General features: G+C 36.1%; 1 protein-coding gene and 1 pseudogene across 2 annotated transcripts in view; both read left to right on the forward strand.

Annotated features, from left to right (window-relative positions):
• BRWD1 (bromodomain and WD repeat domain containing 1) overlaps nucleotides 1–23615 on the forward strand; it is a 156858-nt gene extending 133243 nt beyond the window's left edge. For both annotated transcript variants that reach the window (XM_072614790.1, XM_072614791.1), the window contains exons 38-41: nucleotides 889–1115; nucleotides 16152–16280; nucleotides 16453–17385; nucleotides 20517–23615. In XM_072614790.1, coding sequence (XP_072470891.1) covers nucleotides 889–1115; nucleotides 16152–16280; nucleotides 16453–17385; nucleotides 20517–21634 — 2407 coding nt within the window. In that variant the 3' untranslated portion in view covers nucleotides 21635–23615. The remainder of the gene's footprint in view (nucleotides 1–888; nucleotides 1116–16151; nucleotides 16281–16452; nucleotides 17386–20516) is intronic.
• Nucleotides 6892–7964, forward strand: LOC140506993 (ADP/ATP translocase 3-like; annotated as a pseudogene).
• Nucleotides 23616–25405: the final 1790 nt, after the last annotated feature.

The raw sequence follows: 25405 nt of genomic DNA on the forward strand, positions 1-25405 counted from the left end.
GGAGGCGTAGTCACATTGCCTAGTTACAGTGACGGTTGAAGTTGTATAACACAGATTTGTAGTGACCTTGTGAGAAGTTGTATACTTTTCTCCACTTTTATTCAGCAGCACAAATACAGGAGCAAAGACAACAAACGATGGGAGCGATCCAATGCTGACCTCTTCTCCCAAATGAACAAACAAAACTAGACCTAGCGCCAAGGAATGTAAATTTTAAAAAAATAATAAACTGTCTTACTGTTAGCTTCTGCCATCTTTATTCTGAAATCAGTCTCTGCCTAGCTTCTGCCAAACTGCTTTCTAGTTTTCTGTAATTAGAGTAAAAGCAACAGCAAGAGAAGACATGATGCATTGAGATAATGTATCTTAGATACTTAAAAGATTTGTTCACTTGAAATATTGATTTCTGGCCCTATTTCTTCACTACTAATTCCCTCTGTATTCTTTGTACAGTCTCAAGTTACAAAAGCTTTTCAATTAACTCCTTGTGTTCTGATATACAAATAAGGTAGCAGAAGAAACAAATTGTTTATCTCCCACTGAGGCTCCCCATTTTAGTAGTCATTCTATGTGTAAACTCCTTAAAAAAGTTGTATTTCTAAAATAGATTAAATTTTTGTGATTGTATCTAATCATCTTTTTATTAAAGGATTTTTGAGTACATCATAGCCTCCATTAGGACAAAATTGAATATGGAATTAAGAATAAAGGATTAATAGTTGTTGATTGTGTATATTATGAAAGTATTATTTTCTTGTAATTATGGTCAAATTCAGAACTTTTCTGTTTTTAGTCAGAAATTTGAGTAGGTCGAAAAATTTTCCACTTAGCTTTTAAGCCCACTAATAGTTCTATATTTATACATGGTTTCTCTTTGTTCTTGAACAGAAATGTGAAATGGAAACAATTGAAATCTCAGGAAAATGTCATACCTGACTTGGAAGGTTCTCCTACTCAGTCTACCTCAAATAGTGCAGCTTGGTCTTCAAGCCAGAAGACCACAGTTAGCTTCTCTGCCAATATTACTTCTGGTGATTCATCTGATTCTGCAGCATCATCTGAAAAAGTTGGAAGGACTAGACCCATAACTCTAGCAACCTCTACAGTATTAACTGGTGAGAAATGGAGACTATTTAAGATTATTGAAACTAAAATCAACTACTTAATTTCTTAAGCGTGCATGTATTTTCAGCTAGATGCCTTGGAGTAATTTGAAAAAAGCATGAAACATGGTTCTGACCCTCTGAGGGACTTTACAGTTTAATTGGGAAAACAGATAGGCACATTAGTGCTCATTGTTCTCTATTTTTGTGCCTATCTGTTCTACTCATCCAGGTAGTCATTGTGTTCCAGAAAAGGACTTGAGTTGGAATTTAAGGGCATCAATAGGGCAGGAAGGTGTTGTTAGCTGTAAGTACTTGGAGGGCAACAGATTACATATTAATTCATCTTAGTATACTCAGTATGTTTCAAAGTATGTTACATAATTGATGTTTTTAAATTTAAATTTTCTTTTTATTAGCAAGTATCAATATATGGATGTTCCAGTATACAGAGAAGAACAGAAAAGGGGAATTGTATATGAAGTTTTGAAAGTCTGCTGTATAGTAGTTACAAAATTGCTCCATTTGTCTATATCCCCCTCTGAATTACAGTTCGTGTATTTTTTAAATGCTGCTTTATTTTCTTTCTTTCATTACCTACAGTGCCCCAGCTGTTCCTTTGTTGTTTATGTATCTAATAAAATGGATCCACACACTAGCCAAGGGTGAAAAATCTGTCTTATCATCTCTAATCCATCATTTCTTTGTGAAGTGGAAAGCATCATTTTTTTTTTTGGAGTTATTTATTGGTCATTGCATTGAACAATGGTTTATGTCTTTCATAGCTGTTTTCTTTTACGGTATTGTAGTTACAGAAATTGTCTTCCTGAATTTGTTCACTTCTCTCTGTATTCATATCTGTATTCCCAAGTTTTTCTGAATCTTTCCTCTTTGTCACTTCTTATAGTACATATTCTGTACATTCACGTGCCATATTTTATTCAACCATGTCCCCCATTTTGTGAGCACTCACTTTGTTCCCAGTTCTTTCCAGCGACAAAAAGTGTAGCTAAAATAATTTTGTACAAATGGACCCTTTCCCTTTGTCTTTAATCGATTTTTGGTGTGCACAAATTAGTAACTTATGGGACATACCTGTTCTAAATTGTTTATCAGAATTGTAGGGCCTGTTTTCAAATATACATTGGTGTGTCTGTCCTTCCAAAATCCCTCCAAATTTGCATTCCTCTTGTCATCTTTGACAGTCTGGATATCAAGTTGAATCTCTCAGTTATATTGATATGCATTTCTCTTTTTTTAAATAATATTTTATGTTTTTCCCAGTTACATTTAAAACATATTCTGTTTTAGAATTTTTGAATTCCAGGTTCTCTTCTGTTCTCACCCCTGAGACAGCAGGCAATTCGTTATAGGTTTTACATGTGCAGTCATGTAAAACATGTTTCCATTTAGTCGTGTTGTGAAAGAAAACACACAAAAAAACACCATAGGAGAAAAGAAGGTGAACAATAGTATGCTTTGATCTTCATTCAGATTCCACCACTTCTTTTCTTTGGAGGCAGATAGAACTTTTCATCATGAATCCTTTGGAATTATCTTGGATCTTTGTATTGCTGAGAATAAGTCATTCCCAGTTGATAATCATACAATATTGCTATTACTGTGTACAATGTTCTTCTGGTTCTGCTCATTTATTTTGCCTCAGTTAATGTAAATCTAATCAGGTTTTTCTGAAAGCATCATGCTCATCATTTCTCGTAACACAGTAGTATTCCTGTTCAACCATTCCTCAGTTGAAGGTCATCCCTTCATTTTCCAATTCTTTGTCACTACAGAAGGAGCTGCTATAAATATCTTTGTACAAACAGGTCCTTTTCTTCCCCCCTTTTTAATCTCTGAGATATAGACCTAATTAAGGTCTATTGCTGGGTGTGCACATAGCCCTTTAGGCGTAGTTCCACATTGCTGTCCAGAATGGTTGATGCACTTCACAATTACAGCACCAGTGCATTAATGTCTCAGTTTTTCTTCATTCCCTCCCACATTTATCATTTTCCTTTTTTTGTCACATTACACAGTCTGATAGGTGTGAAGTGGTACCTTCCAAAGAGTTTTTACTTTGTACTTCTCTGATCAAGAATGAATTAGAGCATTTTTTTCTTGATTAAAGAGAGCTTTGATTTCTTCATCCGGAAAATACCTGTTCATATTCTTTAACCGTTTATTGATTTGTGTAATGACATATTCTTAGATGTTTGACTCAGTTCTATATATATGTTTGAGAAATGGGACCTTTATCAGAGATATTAGGTGGAAAAAAATTTTTTTCACCTGCTTTCTGCTTTCCTTCTAATCTTCATTTTATTGGTTTTGTTTGTGCAAAAACTTTAATATTAAGAGAAATTATCCCTTTTACATTTTGTAAGACTCTCTCTCTTATTTGGTCAAAATTCTTCCCTTTGCCATAAATTTTAGATGCACACTACTCTATGCTCCCCTAATTTTCTTATGATACTTATGGTATCATCCTTTATGTCTAAATTGCGTATCCATTTTCACCATATGTTGGTACATGATATGAGATTCCTAGTTTCTGCCAAACTGTTTTCCCAGCAACTTTTTGTTAGATGTTGAATTCTTGTCCCAAAAGCTTGAGTCTTTGAATTTATTTATAGTAAATAGATCACAATGTTTACTCACTATTGTGTCTTGTGGCCATAATCGGTTCCACTCACCCACCATCATTATTTTATTTATTTGTTTCTTTGTTTATTTTTAGTTTTGAACATTCATTTCCACAAAATTTTGAGTTCCAAATTTTCTCCCCATCTCTCTCCTCCCCCCACCCCAAAATGCCATGCCTTCTGATTACCCCTTCCCCTAATCTGCCCCTCTTTCTAACATCCCTCCCTTCTCTTATCCCCACCTATTCCCTTTTCTTGTAGGGCAAGATAGATTTCGATACCCCATTACCTGTATTTCTTTTTTCCCAGTTGTATGCAAAAACAATTCTTCAACATTCGTTCCTAAAACTTTGAATTCCAACTACTCTCCCTTCCCTGCTCCTCACCCATCCCCTGAGGAGGCAAGCAATTCAATATAGGCCATATATGTGTAGTTTTGTAAAAGACTTCTATAATACTCATGTTGTATAAGGCTGACTATATTTCCCTCCATCCTATCCTGCCCCCAATTTATTCTGTTCGCTCTTTTGACCTTATCCCTTCCCAAAAGTATTTACTTCTAATTGCTTCCTCCTCCCATTTGCCCTCCCTTCTGTCATCCCCCCACCCCACTTATCCCCCTTCTCCCCTACTTTCCTATAGGGAAAGATAGATTTTCATACCAAATTGAGTGTGCATGTTATTCCTTCCTTAAGCCTAATATAATGAGAGTAAGCCTCACTTTTTCCCCCTCTTGCCTCCCTCCTTTTCCTTTCCATTGAAAAACCTTTTTCTTGCCTCTTTTATGAGAGATAATTTGCCCCACTCCATTTCTACCTTTCTCCTCCCAATATATTCCTCTCATCCCTTAATTTTATTTAGATATCATCACTTCCTATTCAACTCATCCTGTGCTCTCTATCTATATATAGATATATACACACATATGTGTATAGTCCCTCCAACTACCCAAATACTGAGAAAAGTCTCAAGAATTACAAATTTTATCTTTTCATGTAGGCATGTAAACAGTTCAACTTTGGTAATAAGTTCCTTATGATTTCTCTTTCCTGTTTACCTTTTCATGCTTCTCTTGATTCTTGTGTTTGAAAGTCAGATTTTCTATTCAACTCTGATCTTTTCCTCAAGAATGCTTAAAAGTCTTCTATTTCATTGAATGACCATTTTTTCCCCTGAAGTATTATACTCAGTTTTGCTGGGTAGGTGATTTTTGGTTTTAATCCTAGTTCCTTTGACTTCTGGAATATCATATTCCAAGCCCTTCGATCCTTTAATGTAGAAACTGCTAGGTCTTGTGTTACCCTGATTGTATTTCCACAGTACTCAAATTGTTTCTTTCTGGCTGCTTGCAATACTTTCTCCTTGACCTAGGAACTCTTGGAGTTTGGCTACAGTATTCCTAGGAGTTTTACTTCTCAGATCTCTTTCAGATGATTGGTGGATTCTTTCAGTATTTATTTTGCCCTCTGATTCTAGAATCTCAGGGCAGTTTTCCTTGATAATTTCACAAAAGATGATGTCTAGGCTCTGTTTTTGACCATGGCTTTCAGGTAGTCCCATAATTTTACAATTGTCTCTCCTGGATATATTTTCCAGGTCAGTGGTTTTTCCAGTGAGATATTTCACATTGTCTTCTATTGTTTTCATTCTTATGGTTTTGTTTTGTAATTTCTTGGTTTCTCATGAAGTCATTAGCTTCCATCTGCTCCATCTTCAGTGAGCTTTTGAACCTCCTTTTCCATTTGGCTAATTCTGCTTCTTAGACCATTCTTCTCCTCCTTGGCTTTTTTGGACCTCTTTTGCCATTTGGGTTAGCCTATTTTTAAAGGTGTTATTTTCTTCAGCATTTTTTTGGGTCTCCGTTAGCAAGCTGTTAACTCACTTTTCATGAATTTCTTGCATCCCTCTCATTTCTCTTCCCAATTTTTCTTCTACCTCTCTTACTTGATTTTCAAAATCCTTTTTGAGCTCTTCCATGGCCTGAGACCACTGCATGTTTATTTTTGAGGTTTTGGATGCAGAAGCCTTGACTTTTAGGTCTCCTCTGATGGCATGCATTGTTTTTCCTCATTTGAAAGGATGGATTCCTGTTCACCAATAAAGTAGCCTTCTGTAGTCTTACTTTTCCTCCCTTTTTTGGGCATTTTCCCATCCAGATACTTGATTTTTGAGTCCTTTGTCTAGAGGAGGTTGTACTCTGAGGACCTGTAAGTTCTCAGTTTCTCCAAGGTGGCACAATCAATTCTGCCCAGGATCTACCAGGAGGGTTCCCTCTCAGGGCCTCCAATGCCAGCACGCTTCCTCACCTCAGGAGAGCCACTCAGGAGTGAGATCCAGATCAGCAGCTCAATTTCCCTAGAGTCTTTATGCCAAAGGCTCCAAAAATGGAAGCTGCTGCTGCAGTTGCTGCTGGGACCAGACCGCATTCCCTTCTCACCCAGGTGAAAGACCTTTCTCACTGACCTTTGAAGCTGTCTTTGGCATTTGTGGGTTGAGCAATCTGGGAACTGCAACTGATTCTGGGGATTCTGTGTCCTGAGGCCTGCTCCAGTCCTTTCCCCACTATGGCATGGCCAAAGCTGGACTGCGATCCACTCTGAGCCCAGTGCGATAGACTGTTCCTGTCAGCCTTCCAGGCTGTCTTGGGCTGAAAGTCTCTTTCACTCTGTCGTTTTGTGGCTTCTGCTCTAGAATTTGTTTGGAGTCATTTTTTACAGGTATTTTATGTGCTATGCGGGGGAGCTTCTACAGGTCCATCTTTCTCCTCTGCCATCTTGGATCTGCCCCCCCACCATTATTATTTCTTAGCCAGTTCTAGATTGTTTTTATGATTACTGCTTTCTAACCCAGTTTTGAGATTTGATGTGGCTAGGCCACCTTCATTCACACTTTTTCCAGTAATTCCTTTGTTATTCTTGGCATTTTTTTCTTCCAGATGAATTTTGTTACTATTTTTTCTTGTTCTATAAAATAATTTTTGGTAGTTTGATTGGTATGGCACTGAATAAGTAGTTAGTTTAGGTAAAATTGTTGATTTTATTTTATTGGTTTAGCCACCCATGAGTAATTAATATTATTCACATTGTTTAGATCTGACTTTATTTGTGTGAAAAGTGTTTTATAGCTTTGTGATCCAAGCTGTAGCAAGGGGCTGTGTGCAGACAGCAGCAAGTTCCCCAGCTTTTGGCCTTCTCTTGCCCACCTTTCTTTCTTCAAGTCCAACACCCTCCCCCTCAGTAACCATGACGGAACGGGCCATCTCCTTTGCCAAGCACTTCCTGGCCAGTGGCATCACCACTGCCATCTCCAAGGTGGCAGTGGCCCCATGGAGAGAATTAAGCTACTACTGCAGGTGCAGCATGCAAGTAAACAGATTGCTGCAGATAAGCAGTACAAAGGCGCATAATGGATTGTCTGGTCCGAATTCCAAAGGAACAAGGGGTGCTTTCCTTCTGGTGGGGTAACTTAGGAAATGTCATTAGATATTTCCCCACCCAGGCCCTTAACTTTGCCTTTAAGGATAAGTATAAGCAAGTGTTTTGGGGAGGAGTAGATAAGCACACACAGTTTGGAGGTATTTTGCTGGCAATCTTGCCTCTGGTGGTGTAGCTGGAGCCACTTCCCTCTGCTTTGTCTTCCCCTTGGATTTTCCGAGAACCTGCTTGGCAGCTGATGTTGGGAAATCTGGCACTGAGAGAGAATTCAAAGGCCTGGGAGACTGAAAATCAAGTCTGATGGAATCTGTGTCGTGTGTCAGGGTTTCATTGTCTCAGTGCAGGGTATCATTATCTATAGAGCAGCTTACTTTGGCATCTATGATACAGCAAAAGGTATGCTCCCAGATCCAAAGAACACTCATGTTGTGATAAGCTGGATGATGTCACAGTCAGTGACTGCTGTAGCAGGTGTGGTCTCTTATCCCTCTGCATACAGTAAGGCAGTGAATGATGATGCAGTCTGGGCGCAGAGGAGCTGATATCATGTACACTGGGACAATTGACTGCTGGAAGAAGATTGCTAATGATGAGGGTGGCAAAGTGTTCTTCAAGGGTGCCTGGTTCAATCTTCTTAGAGGCATGGGTGGAGCTTTTGTGCTTGTCCTGTATGATGAATTGAAGAACTTATGAATCTAAGTACATTCTAACTAAGGAACCAGTATATGTAGGTCATGTAGCATACTTAACCATACTTAGCATCTTGGACCATTGTCCTTCAAGAAATTCCTGTTGTCTTTTTATCCAGGCCAGATCATGTTTGTAGGGGAACCAGAAAAAGCTCTTAGAAAAAGGGACTCATTTATTGTGATCCATTATTCATACAATGGAACTGATGATGATTCAGTATGTTGATTATTAGTTTTTAGGAAAATAACAGTTTCTGTGGGTCCAACGAGGCAGATCAATTTAGACCATCTAGCTTAAATGCTCTTTTGTAGGAACACTCTCATCCCAGTGAGACAGACCTTTCCTGTTGACTTTCTAAGTTGTCTTGGACTGGAAAATTGTTTTACTCTGTCCTTCTGTTGGTTCTACTGCTGTAGCATTCCTTTTGAGGTATTATTTTAAAATTGTTTGGGAAATTTGAGAGGGCTCCAATGAGTTCCTGTCTTTACTTAGCCATCTTGGCTCTGCATGTATTTCTCTTACTTTGAAATGATTGGACTGTTTTTTCCATAAGGTGTTGTTGATAACTTGAATTAGTTCTTTTGAAAAATATCCTTTGGTCATTTATCCAATGGGAATGACTCTTTTTCTTAATTCTTTATGTTAGTTCCTTATTTATCTTGGTCATCAGTCACTTATCAGAGAAATTTGCTGCAAAACAATTTTCTAGTTAACAACCTGCAATGATTTTGTGTAAGGACTTTTCAGTTTTATTTCATGACAGTACTCTTTTATACACCTCTCTGTTCCTTGTTTTGCCACAAACTCTCCCCTCTTCCTTAATTGTTTTTGTGATATAACTTTAAAAATTTAAGTAACATTCATGTGGACCTTATTTTGGTGTGTGGTGTGAGATGTTTGTCTAGAACTAATTTTTGCCAGGTTGCTTTCCAATTTTTTCAGTATTTTTTTGTTGTTGAATAGTGAATCTTCATTCCAGAAGTTTGATGTTGCTATATTTAATTGCTTTGAGGTCTTATTTATCTGTTCTTATCTAGTGATGTACAATTTTTTAAAATGAGTAACAAATTGCTACTTTGTGTAGTATAGATTGAAATCTTTTATTGCTTGATAATCCTTCTTCTCAATTTGTTTCATAATTTCCTTTGAGATTCTGGACCTTTTCTTTCAAATACATTTTTATTTTTCAGGGTTTCAAAGTAAGCCTTTTGTAATGTTAGATAATGTAATTTTAGTTCTTTTAGCATGGCCCAACCATTCTGCTTATCCTCCTCTGTTTTATGGGAGTTTTCATCCCATTCACAGTTATAATTACTATCTGTGTCTTTCTCTCTGTTCTATTTCTCCCCCCTGCCCCATTTTTGCTTTTATTTCTCCCTTTCCCTTCTCAAAAAAGTTTTACTTTTTTAAAAATTATTTTATGTTTTCATTGTTTTACAATCACTTCCATATATCTTAGATTTTTTCCCCTCCTTCCCCCTACCTCCGTACTCCTTCCCTGAGATGGCACACAATTTTATATAGGTTCTACACATACATTCCTATTAAATACATTTTCTCCTTAGTCATGTTGGATAAAAGAATTAAAATGAATGGGAGAAATCATAAAACAAAATATAATACAAAAGAAAATGGTCTGCTTCATTCTGTGATCGAATTCCATAGTTCTTTCTCTGGATGTAAAAGACATTTTGCTTCAAGAGACCATTGAGAATTTTTTAAGTCCTTGCATTGCCATGAAGTACTAAGTCTACCAGGAAAATTCCTCGCACACTGTGGTTGTTGCTGTGTACAAAGTTCAAAGAGTTTTATTTTTGACCACCACCTCCCTCAATCTTCCTCCTTTCTGTCACCCCTCCCCGCTCTTTTCTTTCTCTTTTCCCTTACTACTTCTTCCCTCCCTTATCACCCCCTCCCTTTTCGTTCCCCATTTCACCTCCTACTGCCTGTAGGGCAAGTTAGATTTCTATACTTAACTGAGTTATGTTATCCCCTCCTTGAACCAAATCCAGTGAGAGTAGAGCTTAAACAATGCTCATCTCCTTCCTTTCTTCCCCTCTGCTTTAATATGTTTTTGTGTCTCTTCACGTAATGTAATTTACCCTTTTCTGCCTCTTTCCTCTTCTCTTATTACAATTGCTTGGCATCCCTTAATTAGGTTTTTTTATCGTCATATCACTTAATTTATGCCCACACCCTCTATCTATATATATCCCTTTTAAATGTCATAATAAATATATAATTCTCAAAATTGACAAGTATCAGCCTCCCATATAGTTTTTCTTTTAAGTTTTTTCTTTTCCTTTTTTCCCTGTTTACCTTCCTGTGCCTCTTTTGAGTCTTGTATTCGAAGATCAGTTTTTCCATTGAGCTCCAGCCTTTTCATCAGGAAGGTCTTATTTCATTGAATGTCCATCTCCTTGCCTGAAAGATTATGCTCAGTTTTGCTGGGTAATTGATTCTTGGTTGTAGTCCACGTTTCTTTGCCTTAGAGAAGATCATATTCCAAGCCCTTTGATCTCTTAATGCAGAAGCTGCGAGGTCCTGTATGATCCTGATATTTGAGTTGTTTCTTTCTGGCTGCTTGCACTATTATCTCCTTGACCTGATAATTCTGAAATTTGGCAACAATATCCCCTGGCGTTTTCATTTGAGATCTCTTTCAGGGGGTGATCAGTGGATTCTTTTGATGACTTGTTTGCCCTCTGGTTTCCAATGAGATATTTTACCTTTTCTTCTGTTTTTTTTTATTTTTTAGACTTTGGCTGATTCTTGATGCCTCATAGTCATTAGCTTCTACTTGCCCAATTCTAATTTTTTTGTGTGTGAAATCAGAAAACTTTTATTAAATTTTACATTTGAATGAATGGGTAGCTCCTAGGAGAGTGCTACAATTTGTTCAGACCAACACAAGCCCCTTTATACTGTTCCAAAGTGAAATCTCCTGCCTCACCATTGGCTTGAAGAAGCCTCCTGAACATCTCACTTGATGTTCTCCTCTTTTATAGGCTTCCCCTCAATCAGCCCAGTAAGCCTGTGCATGAGTTTTCTGCCCTTTTACCTGATCATGCTAGGTCACAAATCAATACCTCCTCACTTTCTTTCCCATATGAATCCTTCCCCTCATCATGAATATGGGAAGGGAGCAAAGTTGATTGAGATGTTGACAAATTACAAGGGGACTGTCCCGTTTCATAAGTACAGATACAGAGACTCAAAAGAAAAAGGTAAATCAGTGATTTGTCCTTTTAGAAGTTCCATCTCATAGAGCAATCTGGGGAACTACATCATCTGATGCAGTTTTCTGGTCTGAATGCTCGTTCAGGCTGTCTTCAGCATAGCATCTCTGCATCTTCTTCCCTTTATCTTCCTGTAGAAATCCATTTTCTTCATATCCATTCTCCTATAAATGACCTTGGTACAATTTTACCAATTTTAATTTTTAATTAAAATTTTCTTCAGTTAGCTTTTATTTGCCTTTTCCACTTGTCCAATTTTTCCTTTTAAGGAGCTATTTTCTCCAGTTATGTTTTGTACATCCTTATCCATTTGGCCAATTTTACTTTTTAAGGAGCTGTTCTCTTCTTTTTCCATTTTGTCAATTGTATTTTTAAAATCATTGGTCAATTTTTCTTCTGCCTCTCTAATTTGGCTTTTAAATTCCTTCTTGAGCTCTTCCAAGAATGCTTTTTGGGCTTGAGACCAGTTCATATTCTCTTTTGAGGTTTCAGATATGGATATGGTATCAATATTGGCAACTTCTGAATTCATATTTTGATCTTCACTGCCTCCACAATAAGATTCTGTGGTTTTTGCTTTTCTAATTTGCTTCTTGCTCTTAGTGATTGCCTTTTTCCTGGCTTTTAAAGTGGATCTCTGCTTCTGTGGCATAGAGGCTCTTTCCCACATTTCTTGTGCTGGGAGATAAGGGGCCTGGTTACTGACTTTGTGTGATGTGGGCTCTGGTTCTTTTAGCCAGTATATAATACTGCAGCTTACCTAGTGCTGAGCTGGCTTGTGTATACCAAGGCTGAGGCCATGTGAAGTTTTTCTGAATTTCCCTGGGATTACATTGAGTGTGAGGTGTAGGGGCAGGGGTAGTCTGGCTGCTGGAGGTCTCTTCGTCCCCTTGGGCTTCGCTAGAGCATGGACAGGCTCAGTGGCTGGTGAACCCCCTTCTGGCTTCTTCCCACCCCAGGACTCAGGAACTGGTGGTCTGCTGAGGTGGGGCTTGCTGGAACACCTCCGGTCCTGCACTGGTCCCCTTCAGCCACAGCAAGAGGGCCCTTTCCTGTTGATCTCCCTAACCTCCATAGCTAAAATATTGCTATACCTCTTCTGCTGGCTCCACTATTCCAGGATTTTTCCTGGGGCAATGTTCTCTGGGTTTTTCTAGGTCAGCAAGGGGAGAATGAGAGCACTGAGAGTTTACTGCCTGATCTTGGCTCAAATAGGTGACTTTCAGACATTTAGTTTGTGGGCTGATAGCTCCAGGAACAGCTGCTGCAGCCACAGGCCTTCCACTTCTTTCTCACCTGGCTCTGCCTTCTGTCCTGTGCTGAGAAGTTTGGGATTGGCACTGCTGCTGGTGATTCAATCTGCCCGGGCCACATTTCTGCTCTTATTTTTATAATATCTCCTCTTTTCTGCTTATTTTAGGTTTGTTTGTTTTCTAATTTTAAAAAAAAAATGCATATTCAGTTCATTAGTACTGTTTCTATTTTGTTAATTTGTGCTTATAGACATAAGATTTTCCCCCTAAAGGACTGCATTTTCTTTATCCCTGAAGTTTTTGTGTTATTTCATCATTATTATTTTGTTTCACATAATTACTAATTATTTCTGTGATTTCTTTAAGTCTCCATTTGCTTCTATGTCTATTTACTTGTGGTATCTACACTGATTATTATTTTTATTGTATTATGAACTGTAAAGGGGGAAGTTTGGTTTTACAGTGCAAGGCCTGGAGTCAGGAAGACTTATCTTCCTGAGTTCAAATCTGATCTCAGACACTTATTACTGGTGCAGGCCCAGGCAAGTGCCTCAGTTTCCTCATCTGTAAAATGAGCTGGAGAAGGAAATGACAAACCACTCTAATACCTTTGCCAAGAAAATCCCAAATGGTGTCACAGTTGGACATGACTGAAAAATGGCTTAAAAACAACAGTGAACTGTAAAAAATATGTTTACTATTTACTATTTCTGTCTTCTTTTGACATTTATTTGCACTAACCTACTATGCAGTCACTATAAAAATTCGAGTCCCAAAAAACACAAATGTTCTTTATCAGTGACATTTAGTCTTTTAGTTCCAGTTTCTCTAATATTTTATTCAAGTCTCAATTTTCCCTTTTATTTATCATTCTGTTTGACTTCACCGTAATTGAGAGAGCTATATTGAATATTCCTATCATTATTGTGTTACTCTCTGTGTCTTCTTGTAGCTTAATCTTTGTTTCCTTTAAGAATAGTAAGACATTTTGAACATATAAATTGAGTATTGATTGTGGTTCCTTTCAGTATAATATAATTCCTTTTTTTAATCACTTTCTATATTTTGAATGTTTTGGTTTGTCTTACAGCAAAATTGCATGTAACTCCTGCATCTTTTGATTCATTGATGCATAGTAAATTCTTATCCAGTCCTATAGGTTTTTTATTCTATACATTTCTTTGCTTTTGTTAAATGTCTTTTTAATGTTTCTTATAAGCAACAGATTGCGAGACTTTGTTTTCTTATCCAGTCCATCACTTTTGTATTTTGGATTTTTTTAATCCATTCACATTTAAGGTTGTGAGAGTAAGGTTTATATTTTGCTCCAGTTTTCTCTAATCTTTTTTATTCCCAGCTTAGGATTTTCCCTCCTCTTCTTCTGTAAACACAATGTATGTCTCTAGTCTTATATTATTCAATTTATCTTTCCTTTATTGTTGTGAAGGACTTTTTTTCTGGTCACTTTGCAGATGGCTATGTTCTGCTTATATGTATGTAGATCATGTATTTTTGCTTCTTTTCTTTCATTTCCATAGATTTGCACTCCCAGTTTTCTTTTTTAATTCTTTGGTAATATTTTCTCCTATGAATCTAAGTTTTTCTCTTCCAATTATTTCTGCTGTATAGTCTGTAAACATTTTGCTGTGGTTCCATGTTCTCTTGAGAATCCACAGAATCCCTTTGCTTCATCTTTATCATGTAATACTTTTAGATGCCTAAATCCTTTTCTCTGATCTAAATGTCATTTCCTCCTTCTGCTATTAATAACTAGCCTGTTTATCTTCTTATCCTCAAGATTTTTAATATTACTTACTTTCTGACTCTCTCCCATTTACTGACAATTTTGTTCAGGGCTAGATTTCCAAAGCTTTTTTTTATCTTCATTCTCGTCACTTCCCCTGCAAATCATGGTGCATCAGCTTTGCCTAAGTGATTTTTGAGGGAACAGAACTAACCCCAGCTTCCCTCCATGCCTTTGTTCTTTAGCCTAGCTTTGTGGTAACACATTTCTCCTCAGTGCTGTCATGCTCATTAATGTTGTAAAAGATTGGGTAAATTTTTGCCATTTAGAGTTTGGTTCTCTCTTGCTAGGGGATAAGAAGGGAGGTAGGTGTAGAGTTGAGTTCTGTTGCGTGCAAGTGGAACTTGTACAACCCTGCTGCTGCTGAGTGTGGCAGGTAACGAGGGAGTGGTGTTGAATGAGCATGGTAGATGTTAAGAATTAGCTTTCTTTGCTGTTAGTTCACTGAATTTTTTTACTTTGTTTGGGATCTTGGTGTCTTAGACTATATTATATCATGCATAATTCTTATTTTGGAGTCGTTTGAGGAGTTGTGAGAATTGAAGAAAATACCCAATTCTTTGTTTTTTGGGGCATATGACCCAGAAGTTAATTGGGCCATACACTTCTTTCTTTTATTCCATTCCTACTTTTTCATCTGCTTGTTATAGTTGAATTTTATTTTGCTTGTGACTATTACCTCTCTAAATTTAACTGCCTTCTTAAACTCACTTCTTCTCCATGTCCCCAACTATTTCCTTAGTTATTTTAACGTATTTCTACACCAAACTCAATGGGTGTGTGTGTTCAGTCCTCCTTTGACTATTCAGATGAGGATGAAATTCATCAGATGTCTGCTCCTCCCAATCTGATCTCCATGTGTATCCTTTCCATATCGTAATTATGAGATGTTTTTCCCATTATACCACCTTTCCTTTGTACATTCCCTTTTCCTTCTTTTCCCACCTTCTATCAAAGCCAATAAAGCCAGAACAAAACCATTCCAAGGCTTTGCATGTCTTTCTTTACACCCTCTTTGACAGTGTAACAGTTAGACATTGAAAGTATACTTATTTCTGTTTCTGCTGTTAGGAATAAGTGTTACTTAATGATCATCTTCTGTGTCTTAAATAGATTTAAACTTCTGGGTTTCTCTTGTCACCTGTATTTGTGTTTCAAAGATTCTAGTTAGCTCTAGTGTTTTTATCAGAAATGCTTGAAAGTCCTCTATTCTATTAAAGATTATTTCTATTCCTGTCTCTGAAGCTTCTGTACTCCTTCTTCCCATCACATAGCAGCATTACGATCAGTTTTGCAGCATTGTATTATTATAAGCCTTTTTAGTATAGCATTCCAAGATAGCCTTTTCTTCATATTATTTGTAACGTAATTTTATGTGATTATCACTGTGGTTCCTTGATACTTTTTTCTTCTTCTTTTTGTTTGCTTGTGTCTTTAACTTTAATTTGGAAACTTTGGGTTTTGGCAGTGACATTTTTGGGTATTTTCATTTTCTGGAGGTAGCCAATGGATTTTTCTTCTCTTTTCACCTTGCATTTTGTTTCTAATGTATTTAAGCAATTTTCTTTCATTTCTTGAATGTAGCATCTAAGGTCCATCCCCTCCCCCCCCAGTCACTCTAGTATAGGTTGGTCCCCAAATTCCTCATCTACTTCATTCGTAAAATGAAGAGGTTGATTAGGTGGTCCTTAGAGCTCTAAAGTGATTTCTATGACAAAATTAAAATGGATACTCATTTACGTGTTTCACAACAGGCAAAATTACTTGATAGAGCCTTCTAAATTTGCAGTCCTCTGTTGTTAGGAACTTATGATTCATGTCTTTGAGACACACATTACCAATAGTACTTAAGTATTTAAGTATGTATACCTTATTATGATGTCATTTTAAAGGATCTGCTGTGTTGATTTGAATCTTTGAGAAAGACTTCTTAATTCTCTACTACAAAGCTTATATAGGATCTTTCAATTTCTTCTTTTTCAGCTTCCAGTAGTTCAGAGGAAAGTAGAGAGAATTCTGAATCTCCTGAGCCCTTATTACGTAATGGGATCTCCAGGAGAAGAAGCAGAAACTTCATTGTGACTAGAAATAGAACTTCTCAAAGAAAAAATGGTGAGATAATCCAATAATATTTTAAAGAAGTGTATATTAGGAGAACATTGATAGCCAAGTAAAATTTTCATTGACTTAGATTAGTGAGCTAACCATTAATTTGCATTTATACTTTATATTTCTAAATGAAAGTAAAATTTATTCACTTTACATTTCATACCTTTTCTTTTAGGTTCTGTCTTTTATGAAAATGGTTGTGGTAGAAAAACTGTACGCAAAAGGGTCTATTTGAGTGATTCTGATAATTCAGTACTGACTAGTGAAACAATCAAAGACAAAGCTGGAAGTAAGCGAAAAATCCCACGAAAGTGTGCTGCTGTGGCTGCTAATAGGATTAAGTTAATGAGTGATGTGGAAGAAGATTTGAGCTCAGGAAGTATTTGCTCTACAAGCAAAACCAGCAGGAAACTGCCTCACCGAAATGCCTCTGCTGCAGCTAAAAAAAAATTATTATATAACTCTGAGGATGATCAGAGTTTAAAGACAGGAAGTGAAAAAGAACTAAAAAAACAAGATCAGCCAGCATCAGGGGTCTGTTCTGGTGCTGCTAGGAAAAGTGTCAGTGAATCTGAAAATGGAAGTTCTGAGTCTGAAAGTAATTTAATAGTATCTCAAAAGAATTGGCATACTAATGGTTATAAAGCCCATACTGGAGCAGGTTTTACAACAAAAGTTCCCTTAATAGAATCTACTGAGGAAGATTCAGAAGGCTATGATTCAGAAAATGACAGTAAAAGAGCTTGTCCATCAACTTCTGCTGAGAAATCTAAGGCCAGAAAGAGTTCTAAGAAGGGTGCAGATTCTGATCCAAATGAATGGAGTGGTAGAAAATGCAAGAAAACTTGTTGGAAGGGTGCTACTCTGTTTAGGAAAGCAAAAGTCCTAAGTGATTCAGAGGACTCTGATGAAGTTGAAAAGAGTGAAAAAGAAGCTGGAAGACATTGTGAAATAGTGAAAACAACTTTGAATTCAGAGGATTTGGAGGATGAGCCTCCTGCTGTTTCCAAGTATCATTTGAAACATGAATCTGAAACAGATTTGGATTCTGATCATAGTTATGATGACAATGAAAAACCAAATAAAAGGACAGCAGATATTATGAAAGGTAACTTAATACTAACACAACTTGTGGTTTCACTGATTCTCCCCAACTCACAGTCCATTGTTTCAATGTATCCCTTTGCCACCTGGCCTACTTACCTACTCTCTCACCCAATTTTTCCCTCCTAGGCACTGCTCCCAAGTTGTCTTATACCTTTTAATACTGACACACACAAAGACATCCAAATCTTATTTCATCCTGTGTATTCAAGATATTCTACCACTAACTCCAGTGTTTCCTCTTCTGTACTTAACATAGAATTATTTTTGCCAGCAAAGGTTTCTGGTGCAGTACTTTCTAGTGAGGATTTAGAGAAGCTGGAAAATCTGAGTGTTATTATATGAACCAGAGTTGTGTAGCTTAGAGCAGAAAATAGGGCTGTTTGTAGAAAGGTTGTTTTGAAGAAAGATTTGAATATGATGAGTGAATTGGTATAATTGCGGTTTCTGTTGTGCATCCATACTGTCTGAGGTAATTACAAATTTTGGTTGTCTAATCTTAATGATTACAGCAGCAAGGCAGTTCTTTTACTTCTCCCTAATCAAATCTCTCTAGCCCTCCATACAGTAGCTGTTCCAAATATTCTCTACTGAAACCTCTCCCATCTTCCCTTCCCCTGATCTTGCCTCATATTTCACTGAGAAAATGAAAACCATGTGGCACAACCTCCAACTTCTCTCCTATATTACATCTCAAAAATCATCCCCCATTTTGTTCAGTCTCTTATTAAAAGATGTACTCAGTTTGTCCCACCCTTTCCCATCTATGCCAGAAGATTTCCCCCTTTCCCATTCTTCTCTCCTATTTCCCTTCCTCTCTTCCTCTGTGCTTTTTCCTTCCCCCTTTCTCTTTCTTCATCACCTCTTCTCCACAGATTGAGTTATATCTATGTAGGTGACACTTAGCTCTAATTTCTCTCCAGCCTGGTCTCATCAACTGGTACTGGACATTTCAAATTGGATGTCCTGTAGGAATCTTAACTTCAGCAACCCTAAAGCAGAAATTTTTGTCCCTCCTACAATTTCTCTCCCACCACCACTCTTTTTCTATATCTTGGGCACTGCCATACAATCACCTCAGTTTTCCAACTTGAATTCATCCCTGACTCCTTTGACTCTTCCATAAGACCTTTATCGTATCTCTCCTCAGACCTTTCTCTGATCCATACTCTCCATCAGCTGTTCCTGCTCTCAGTCTCTTTTCTCTTTGGTCCATTCTCCTCACAGTTTAAGGACAAGTCTGATTATTTCACTTTCATGTTAAATAAAGTCCTGTGACTCCTGCAGAGTAGAAAAAGAGAGGTGGGGGAGATGAATCAACAAGATTTGGCACCTGATACCTGTAGAGTTAAATACGGAATCTTCTTTAGGGTGTTTAAACAACTTGGCTACAGACTACCTTTCCCTTCTCATTTCGCATTCATACATTCACTGTTCCAGCCAGCTAGCCACCTTTTGTCCTCATCTCTGCTGTTCTGTGTTTACGTACTTGTTGTTCAGTCATTTTCAGTCATGTTCAACTCTTCGTGACCCCATTTGGGGTTGTCTTAGCAAAGATACTGTAATAGTTTGCCATTTCCTTCTCCAGCTCAGTTTATAGATGAGGAAACTAAGGCAAACAAGGTGAAATGACTTACCCAGGTTCACACAGCTAGCATGCATTTGAGGTCATATTCGAACCCAGGAAGATGAGTCAGATGAGTCTCTCTGACTCTAGACCCCATACTGTATCGCACCACGTAGCTGCCTTTATGTTTATATACACTGTCCATTATGCCTGTAGTGAACTGTCTTGTACTCCCCACCTCCTAGAACACCTCAGAGAATCTTAGCCTTTTTGTATATACCTGGATACCTTTGGCAGTCTGGTAAAAGGCAATGGAATTTTTTTCAGAATAGTATTTTTAAATGCATAATATAGCAAAAAGAAGGACAGTATATTGAAATATTACACACACGCACACGCACACACCAGTTATGGACCACTGACTGTTTAAGAACTCGTAGGATAACAGTTTACAAACTTTTAGATCTCAGGACCTCTTTATTTACACTCTTAAAAATTGTTGAGGACCCTAAGAGTACCCTTTTTATGTGGGTTATATCTATTGATTTTTACCATGTCCAGTTAAAACTTGTTTTTATAAATATATAAAATGAACATTTTTATAAATTTAAATATAAATATTATAAATAAATAAAAATATTTACCATAAGTTAAAATTGATGTTTTTAAAATATTCATGTAAAATAATAATCCCTTACTCATATATATATATATACTTATATATATATATGCATATAATCCCTTACTCATATATATATTTATAACATTCTTGTGAAAAATAACTTTTTTTAAAAAGGAGTATAACACTGTTTTTGCTAATCTCTGCCTGGCTTAATAGAAAGCTGGATTCTTATATCTCTCTCTGAATTCACTCTATTGTGTTGTATTATTTTGGTTGAAATAGAAGAAAATTCAACATCACACATATATATAGTTGAAAATGGGAGGAATATTTTAAAAGGCAAAAATAATATCTTAGTATTATTATGAAAATATACTTGACCTTGCAGATCAACACCCTCCCCACCCCCATCTCCCATGGATCTTAGGGATTCCCAAAGTCCACAGATCACACTTTGAGAAGCACTGCCTAAAATACCTAATTCCCTTTTAAAGTTTAGCTCAAGTGCCACTTTCCATATACTAATACTTAACTACTCCATTTATCCTGTTTTCACTTTGTCAATACTTAGTTGTCCATGTTGGCTCCCCCAGTACAACATTTCTTGAGGGCAAAGCCTGTTTTGTTTTTGTCTTTGTATCCCCAGCCCCTACCACAGTGTTTGGCATATAGCTTTTTGGTCCGTTGGTTGGTAAATTGACCCAGTCATTGATGAGTATGGATCACATTAAAAGTTAACAAAATAATAAATCATGTCATATTAGGTAGAAAGGTACTATATAAATTTTTAAGATTTTGGTTTGGCAGAATTTTTGAGCTGAAATTACAAAAAACCTTGGGTAATGGTATGATAGGAATTTTATTTTATTCTTTTCGACTTTCTACTAATAGGAATAAGAATTTACTTTATTGTTGTTAAAAATTAAAGGACTTTTTTCCCCTCCAGATTCTGTATCCCAAGAAAATGGACAGAATGGAAAAGCTTCTAAGAAAAGGATATGTTCCAGTGACTCAGACAGCAATTCAGAAGTAGTTAAATCATTAAAAGGCAAAATTGGTTTGCGAAGGATTCCACGGAGATGTGCTACAATGGCTGCCAATAAAATAAGGTTAATGAGTGATGAAGAAGATTTTAATTCAGAAAATGTGTGCACTAGAAGGAATGGGTACAGGAAAAGGACCCTTAATTGTGCCTCTACTAAACCTAAGAATGCATTGTATGATTCTGAGGGAAATACTAGTTTAAAAAGTGAAACAGTATTAAATGAACAAAGTACCTCTGAAGATCAGCTACTTGATACTGGTTCTGATAGTAGTAGGAAAAATGTTAGTGAGTCTATAAATGGAGACTTAGACTCAGAAAGTAATCAGAAATGGCATACCAGTTGTCTCAAATCTACTAAAGCTGCATCTCGTACAACAAAAAATTCCCTGATTGAATCTTCAAATGAAGATTCAAAAAGCCATAATCCAGAAGATGGAAATAGGAGAAAAGTTCCTTACCGGTCAACTTTGCTGAAGAGGTCTACTTCAGAGAATAGTGTTGAAGAGGAAATGAGTTCTGGGGTAGGAAAATGGACAGGTAGAAGAACCAGAAGGAAAACTCATCAGAAGATTCCTTTCAGAAAGACAGAGGTTCAGAAGGAGCAAGACACAACAGAGTCTGAAAAGGGAAGGAAGAGAAAATGTTCTGAATCGAAAATTTTGGAAGGTTCCGAAATAGCAGCTAGTTCAAAGACTAATCCTAAATGTGATTCCAATCTGGAAACAGAAACTGATTCAGATACTGCCTATAGTGATAGCATAAAAACAAAAAAGAGAAAAAGGAATGGAAAAGCAAATGTTAGAAGAGGTGGTAATACTTTTAAAGGTAACGTATCTAAACCAATGAGATTACCAAGAAAAAGCAAGCGACCAAGGTTAAGGTTGGATGATAATGACTGGGAGGATTTGGACTACGCAAAAACTAAAAAAGTTCCACGACGTTCAAAAATAAGAACAAGAAATCAGGGTAGAAGAACTGTAAGATATAATTATGGGGATGATGATAGTTTTAGATGTTGAAAATGTTTTTGATATAGGTGATTGCACCTTATGACCTTGAGGGAAAACCAGTTCATTTTTTAGAGGAATTGAGCTGGAATTCGTGGTGAATATTGGCTGTTCCAGTGATTTTTTTTTTTTGGTTCTATAATTCAGGGAATATATTTATATTTTTCTATGAAAAAGTTATGAATGTGACTAAATCATGACTGTCCTTTTCCTTATTTTTCCTTGACCTTGCTTAGGTAGCAGCATTTAGCACAGGTGCCAAAATAAAGCTTCGTTTTGGGGCAGCTCTCAATTTTGACTCTATGTGACTACATATAGCAAGAGTTTAAAATCTGTTTTATGTCTATAAACACTAGACAGCTGGCTAGTATCAAATGGTTGATCATTATTTTCACAGTAGCAAGTTAATACCTTTCATAGTTACTACTTTATGAAATTCCTAAGTAAGTCATAGTTTCTATTCTCCTTTGTGTAATCTCATAATTTCATGTGAAGGTTTACAAATAACTCATAACAAGAGCATACTGACATTAAGATCATGGGAAGAGGAACTATTTACTAAGTAGACAGATACGTAACCATTTTGTTTTGATTCCCGTTAAAAACTTATTGCCACCACAGTTCAATACAGAGTATCAGCTCCATTAATTTTGGTTGCTTCTGTTTTCTTTTTTAAATGGTGTTGGCTTTGTTCTTTTTTTTTTAAATATCTATATATATATGTGATATGTACATTACATATGTCATATATATATTTTCTCATTTCTTTTCTATAAACTTGAACTTAGAAACTACTGGTAAATTGTTTTATCCAGTTTTTTTCATTTGTTTAAATGTTGAACATGTTTTTTAAAAAAAATTCTAAATAAGGTCAGAGCCATAGCTTTTATTTTATTTTCTTTAACATCTGCACTAATGTATAAATGCTGTAAAGCTTGCTTCTTAACCACCTGAAATCTTTTTTTAACATTAATGTATTTAACCAAAGTGAATTAGTATCCTTAATTACTTCATCCTCTGAAATGAAAGAATGTGCCTTTGGTTTAAGAAAATTGTATTCTTAACTAGTTGTCCTTGTTATTTCAATCTGGTTAAAAAATCATTTTATCCCACTTCACTTTACTACTTAGGTGGGCTTCCCATCAACATGAAAATTATACTTTTGGTTTTGTGACAGTGAAACTTCATCCAGGGCAATGAGGCAGAGATCTTTGTTGTTGAATTGATTTGCCATATCACTTTGCATTCCCATACACCCTGGGCTGCTGAAGTAACCTACCAATATTAATGGCACTGGCCCTAATGTGTAGATTTGCAATTTCTAAGAAAGCATAGTACATAGTACATGTTAGTTTAATAATTTTTGAAACCATTTTAAACCATAAACTTGGCACCTAAACATTTAAAGTTTGTAGTAACTTGTTTTTCTTTACTAGGTCACCTTATCCCTGTCCATATATGTAGCCTCATTGAGCTTTCATGTGCCTGAAGTAGTACCTCCAATATGTTTTATGTATTTTGCTAAGGACGGTTATATGTCCTGTACCTCTGCCCCACCATGACTGGCTTTAAATTTGGATTTGGCATCAAATAGAAAATGTATTTCTCTCTATTTTCCCTGAAATCAAAGCTGTTAAAAACTGGACAAGTTTTTGGATTAGAGAATTCTTTCTGAAGTACTCACACATATTTCCCAGAAACTTGTATTATCACCTTCTGCCAACAGGGTACAATTGTTCTAGACAGCATTGATATGACCTAGGAAATCTATTCCTATTATCTTATGGGGAATTGTAATTTCAGATTAAAGATAAAAGCTTTTCCCCCAATAATGATATAAAACCTGAATATATGTGTAATGTGTTAGTACAGTGTTCTGCCCTAAACGGTTTGGGGTGTTGAGGAAGATGCCGTCTAGGGCACTAACCTAAAAAAAATTTACAATGTTCCTTAAACATCCCCTAAGTTACTATAATAAATTGTTATGAATCTAGTCCATGAATCAACCTAAATTATTCTTCAGCTTATTTGTTTATACATTTACCATTGTCTTCTGTGTAAAGTATCAAAACTATGAGTGCATATAAATATGGAATATTTAAATGGTCTTAGGTTCTTTTATAAAGAAAAATTTTCTTATTGCATGTATACATAGAATGAGTTTTGCCCATTTGGGCTAAATTACCTAGTTTGTCAGTCCAGTCAAAGTGGTTAAACCAATTGTTAGTAAATACAGCTTTCATATTTTAATGAGAATATAATAGGAAAAACCAAGCACAGCATCGTTTCACTTTATGACTGTAAAGATGTATTTGGAAAAAGGTAAATTATAAAAATATAAATAAAATAAGAACTTGGTGCTATAAAGGAGTTTGTATAGTCATAGGTTGTTTTAATCTTGGGTACCATTCTCAATATTTAATTTTGAGAAAGATATACACATGCCTCTATTTAAGAAAGTAATAAAGGAAATATTTATGTTGATTTATAGCATGTGAACTTTAAATTTTTTTATTTAATATTTTTACATAAAGGGATGTTAGATCATTCCACACAAAAAGTGCTATAGTTATTCATTATAGTACACATATAATTAAATGTTTACTAAAAGTGAATTATCTTAAGTTCTATAATTTTATTAAGTTTTAAAATGATTTCAAGTGTTGAGATTTTTTTTCCCTTTTCTTTAGAAGAAGCAACATAGCTTAACCAGGTTTGATAGTAATGGTTTCAGACATTTTAGAAATTGGTTGGATATGTCTCTGAATAATCTTGTGCTGTTAATACCCCAAATTTATTTGAATTTTTTTTTTTTTTGCCTACTTAGTGGCAGCAGTGTAGCTTTTAACTTATTCTCTTCTTGTGAGAGTTCCTGCTATACTCATCCTCCCTTTGATTAATTAAAACCTAGCTTTACAGAATCTTATAAAATCAAGCTCTTTGTTGGTATTTTCCACATTGTTTTTCTTATGTGTTTTGGTGTGCTTTTATGCGGAGACATGAGGAACCCACTTGATTATCTCTCATCCTTGATTCTGTTTTACAAAAAGAAATATTTTTCACAAAACAGATACATCTCATACTCCCTATATATCCTAATTCACAGTAACTGAATTAGAACCCCAATGTGTCTTACTTTACCTGAGAAAAACATTAAAATCTCACACAAGGTTGAATTTTAAAACCATTTTGGGAAAAAAAAGCTGTAGACAGAAGGCAACATTAGAAATCATCAAAATAAGAGGATCTTATGTCAAAAACACAAAATCCCTAGGGTTTCATATCTTTTAAAGGGATGTTGCCATAAAACAGAAGTAGAACTATTGGTAAGCCGTCTTTTTAGAACAAAGATTTCCAAACCTTAGATTGAGCCACCCCATCATTAAAAGATTTTTTAGCACCTCTCCCCAATATGTGCATATTTGCTTATTTATAAATCATGTAATACACAAAAATAGGAATTTTAAAAGGATGAAATAATTATGAAATAACATTTAATCTTAGAGTTAGTGGAGTTTCCGAGTAGGACACTGAAATTGTCAAACATGCACTTTAGAAAAATCAGTTTGGCCATTGTGTGGAGGATAGGGAACCAGAAGTAGAGAGACCAATTAGAAGTTAGTATAGTATAGACAAGATAGGATGAGGGACTGAAATATAGTGTGGTCACTATGTGAATGCTGAGGCGAAAACAGATGCAAGAGATGTAGAGATAGAAACAGTATTTGACGATTAACTAAAGGGGGTTGAGGAACTGAAGACAACAGTGAAATGAATCTGTAT

Source organism: Notamacropus eugenii, chromosome 5, assembly GCF_028372415.1.
Source record: "Notamacropus eugenii isolate mMacEug1 chromosome 5, mMacEug1.pri_v2, whole genome shotgun sequence".
NCBI lineage: Eukaryota > Metazoa > Chordata > Mammalia > Diprotodontia > Macropodidae > Notamacropus > Notamacropus eugenii.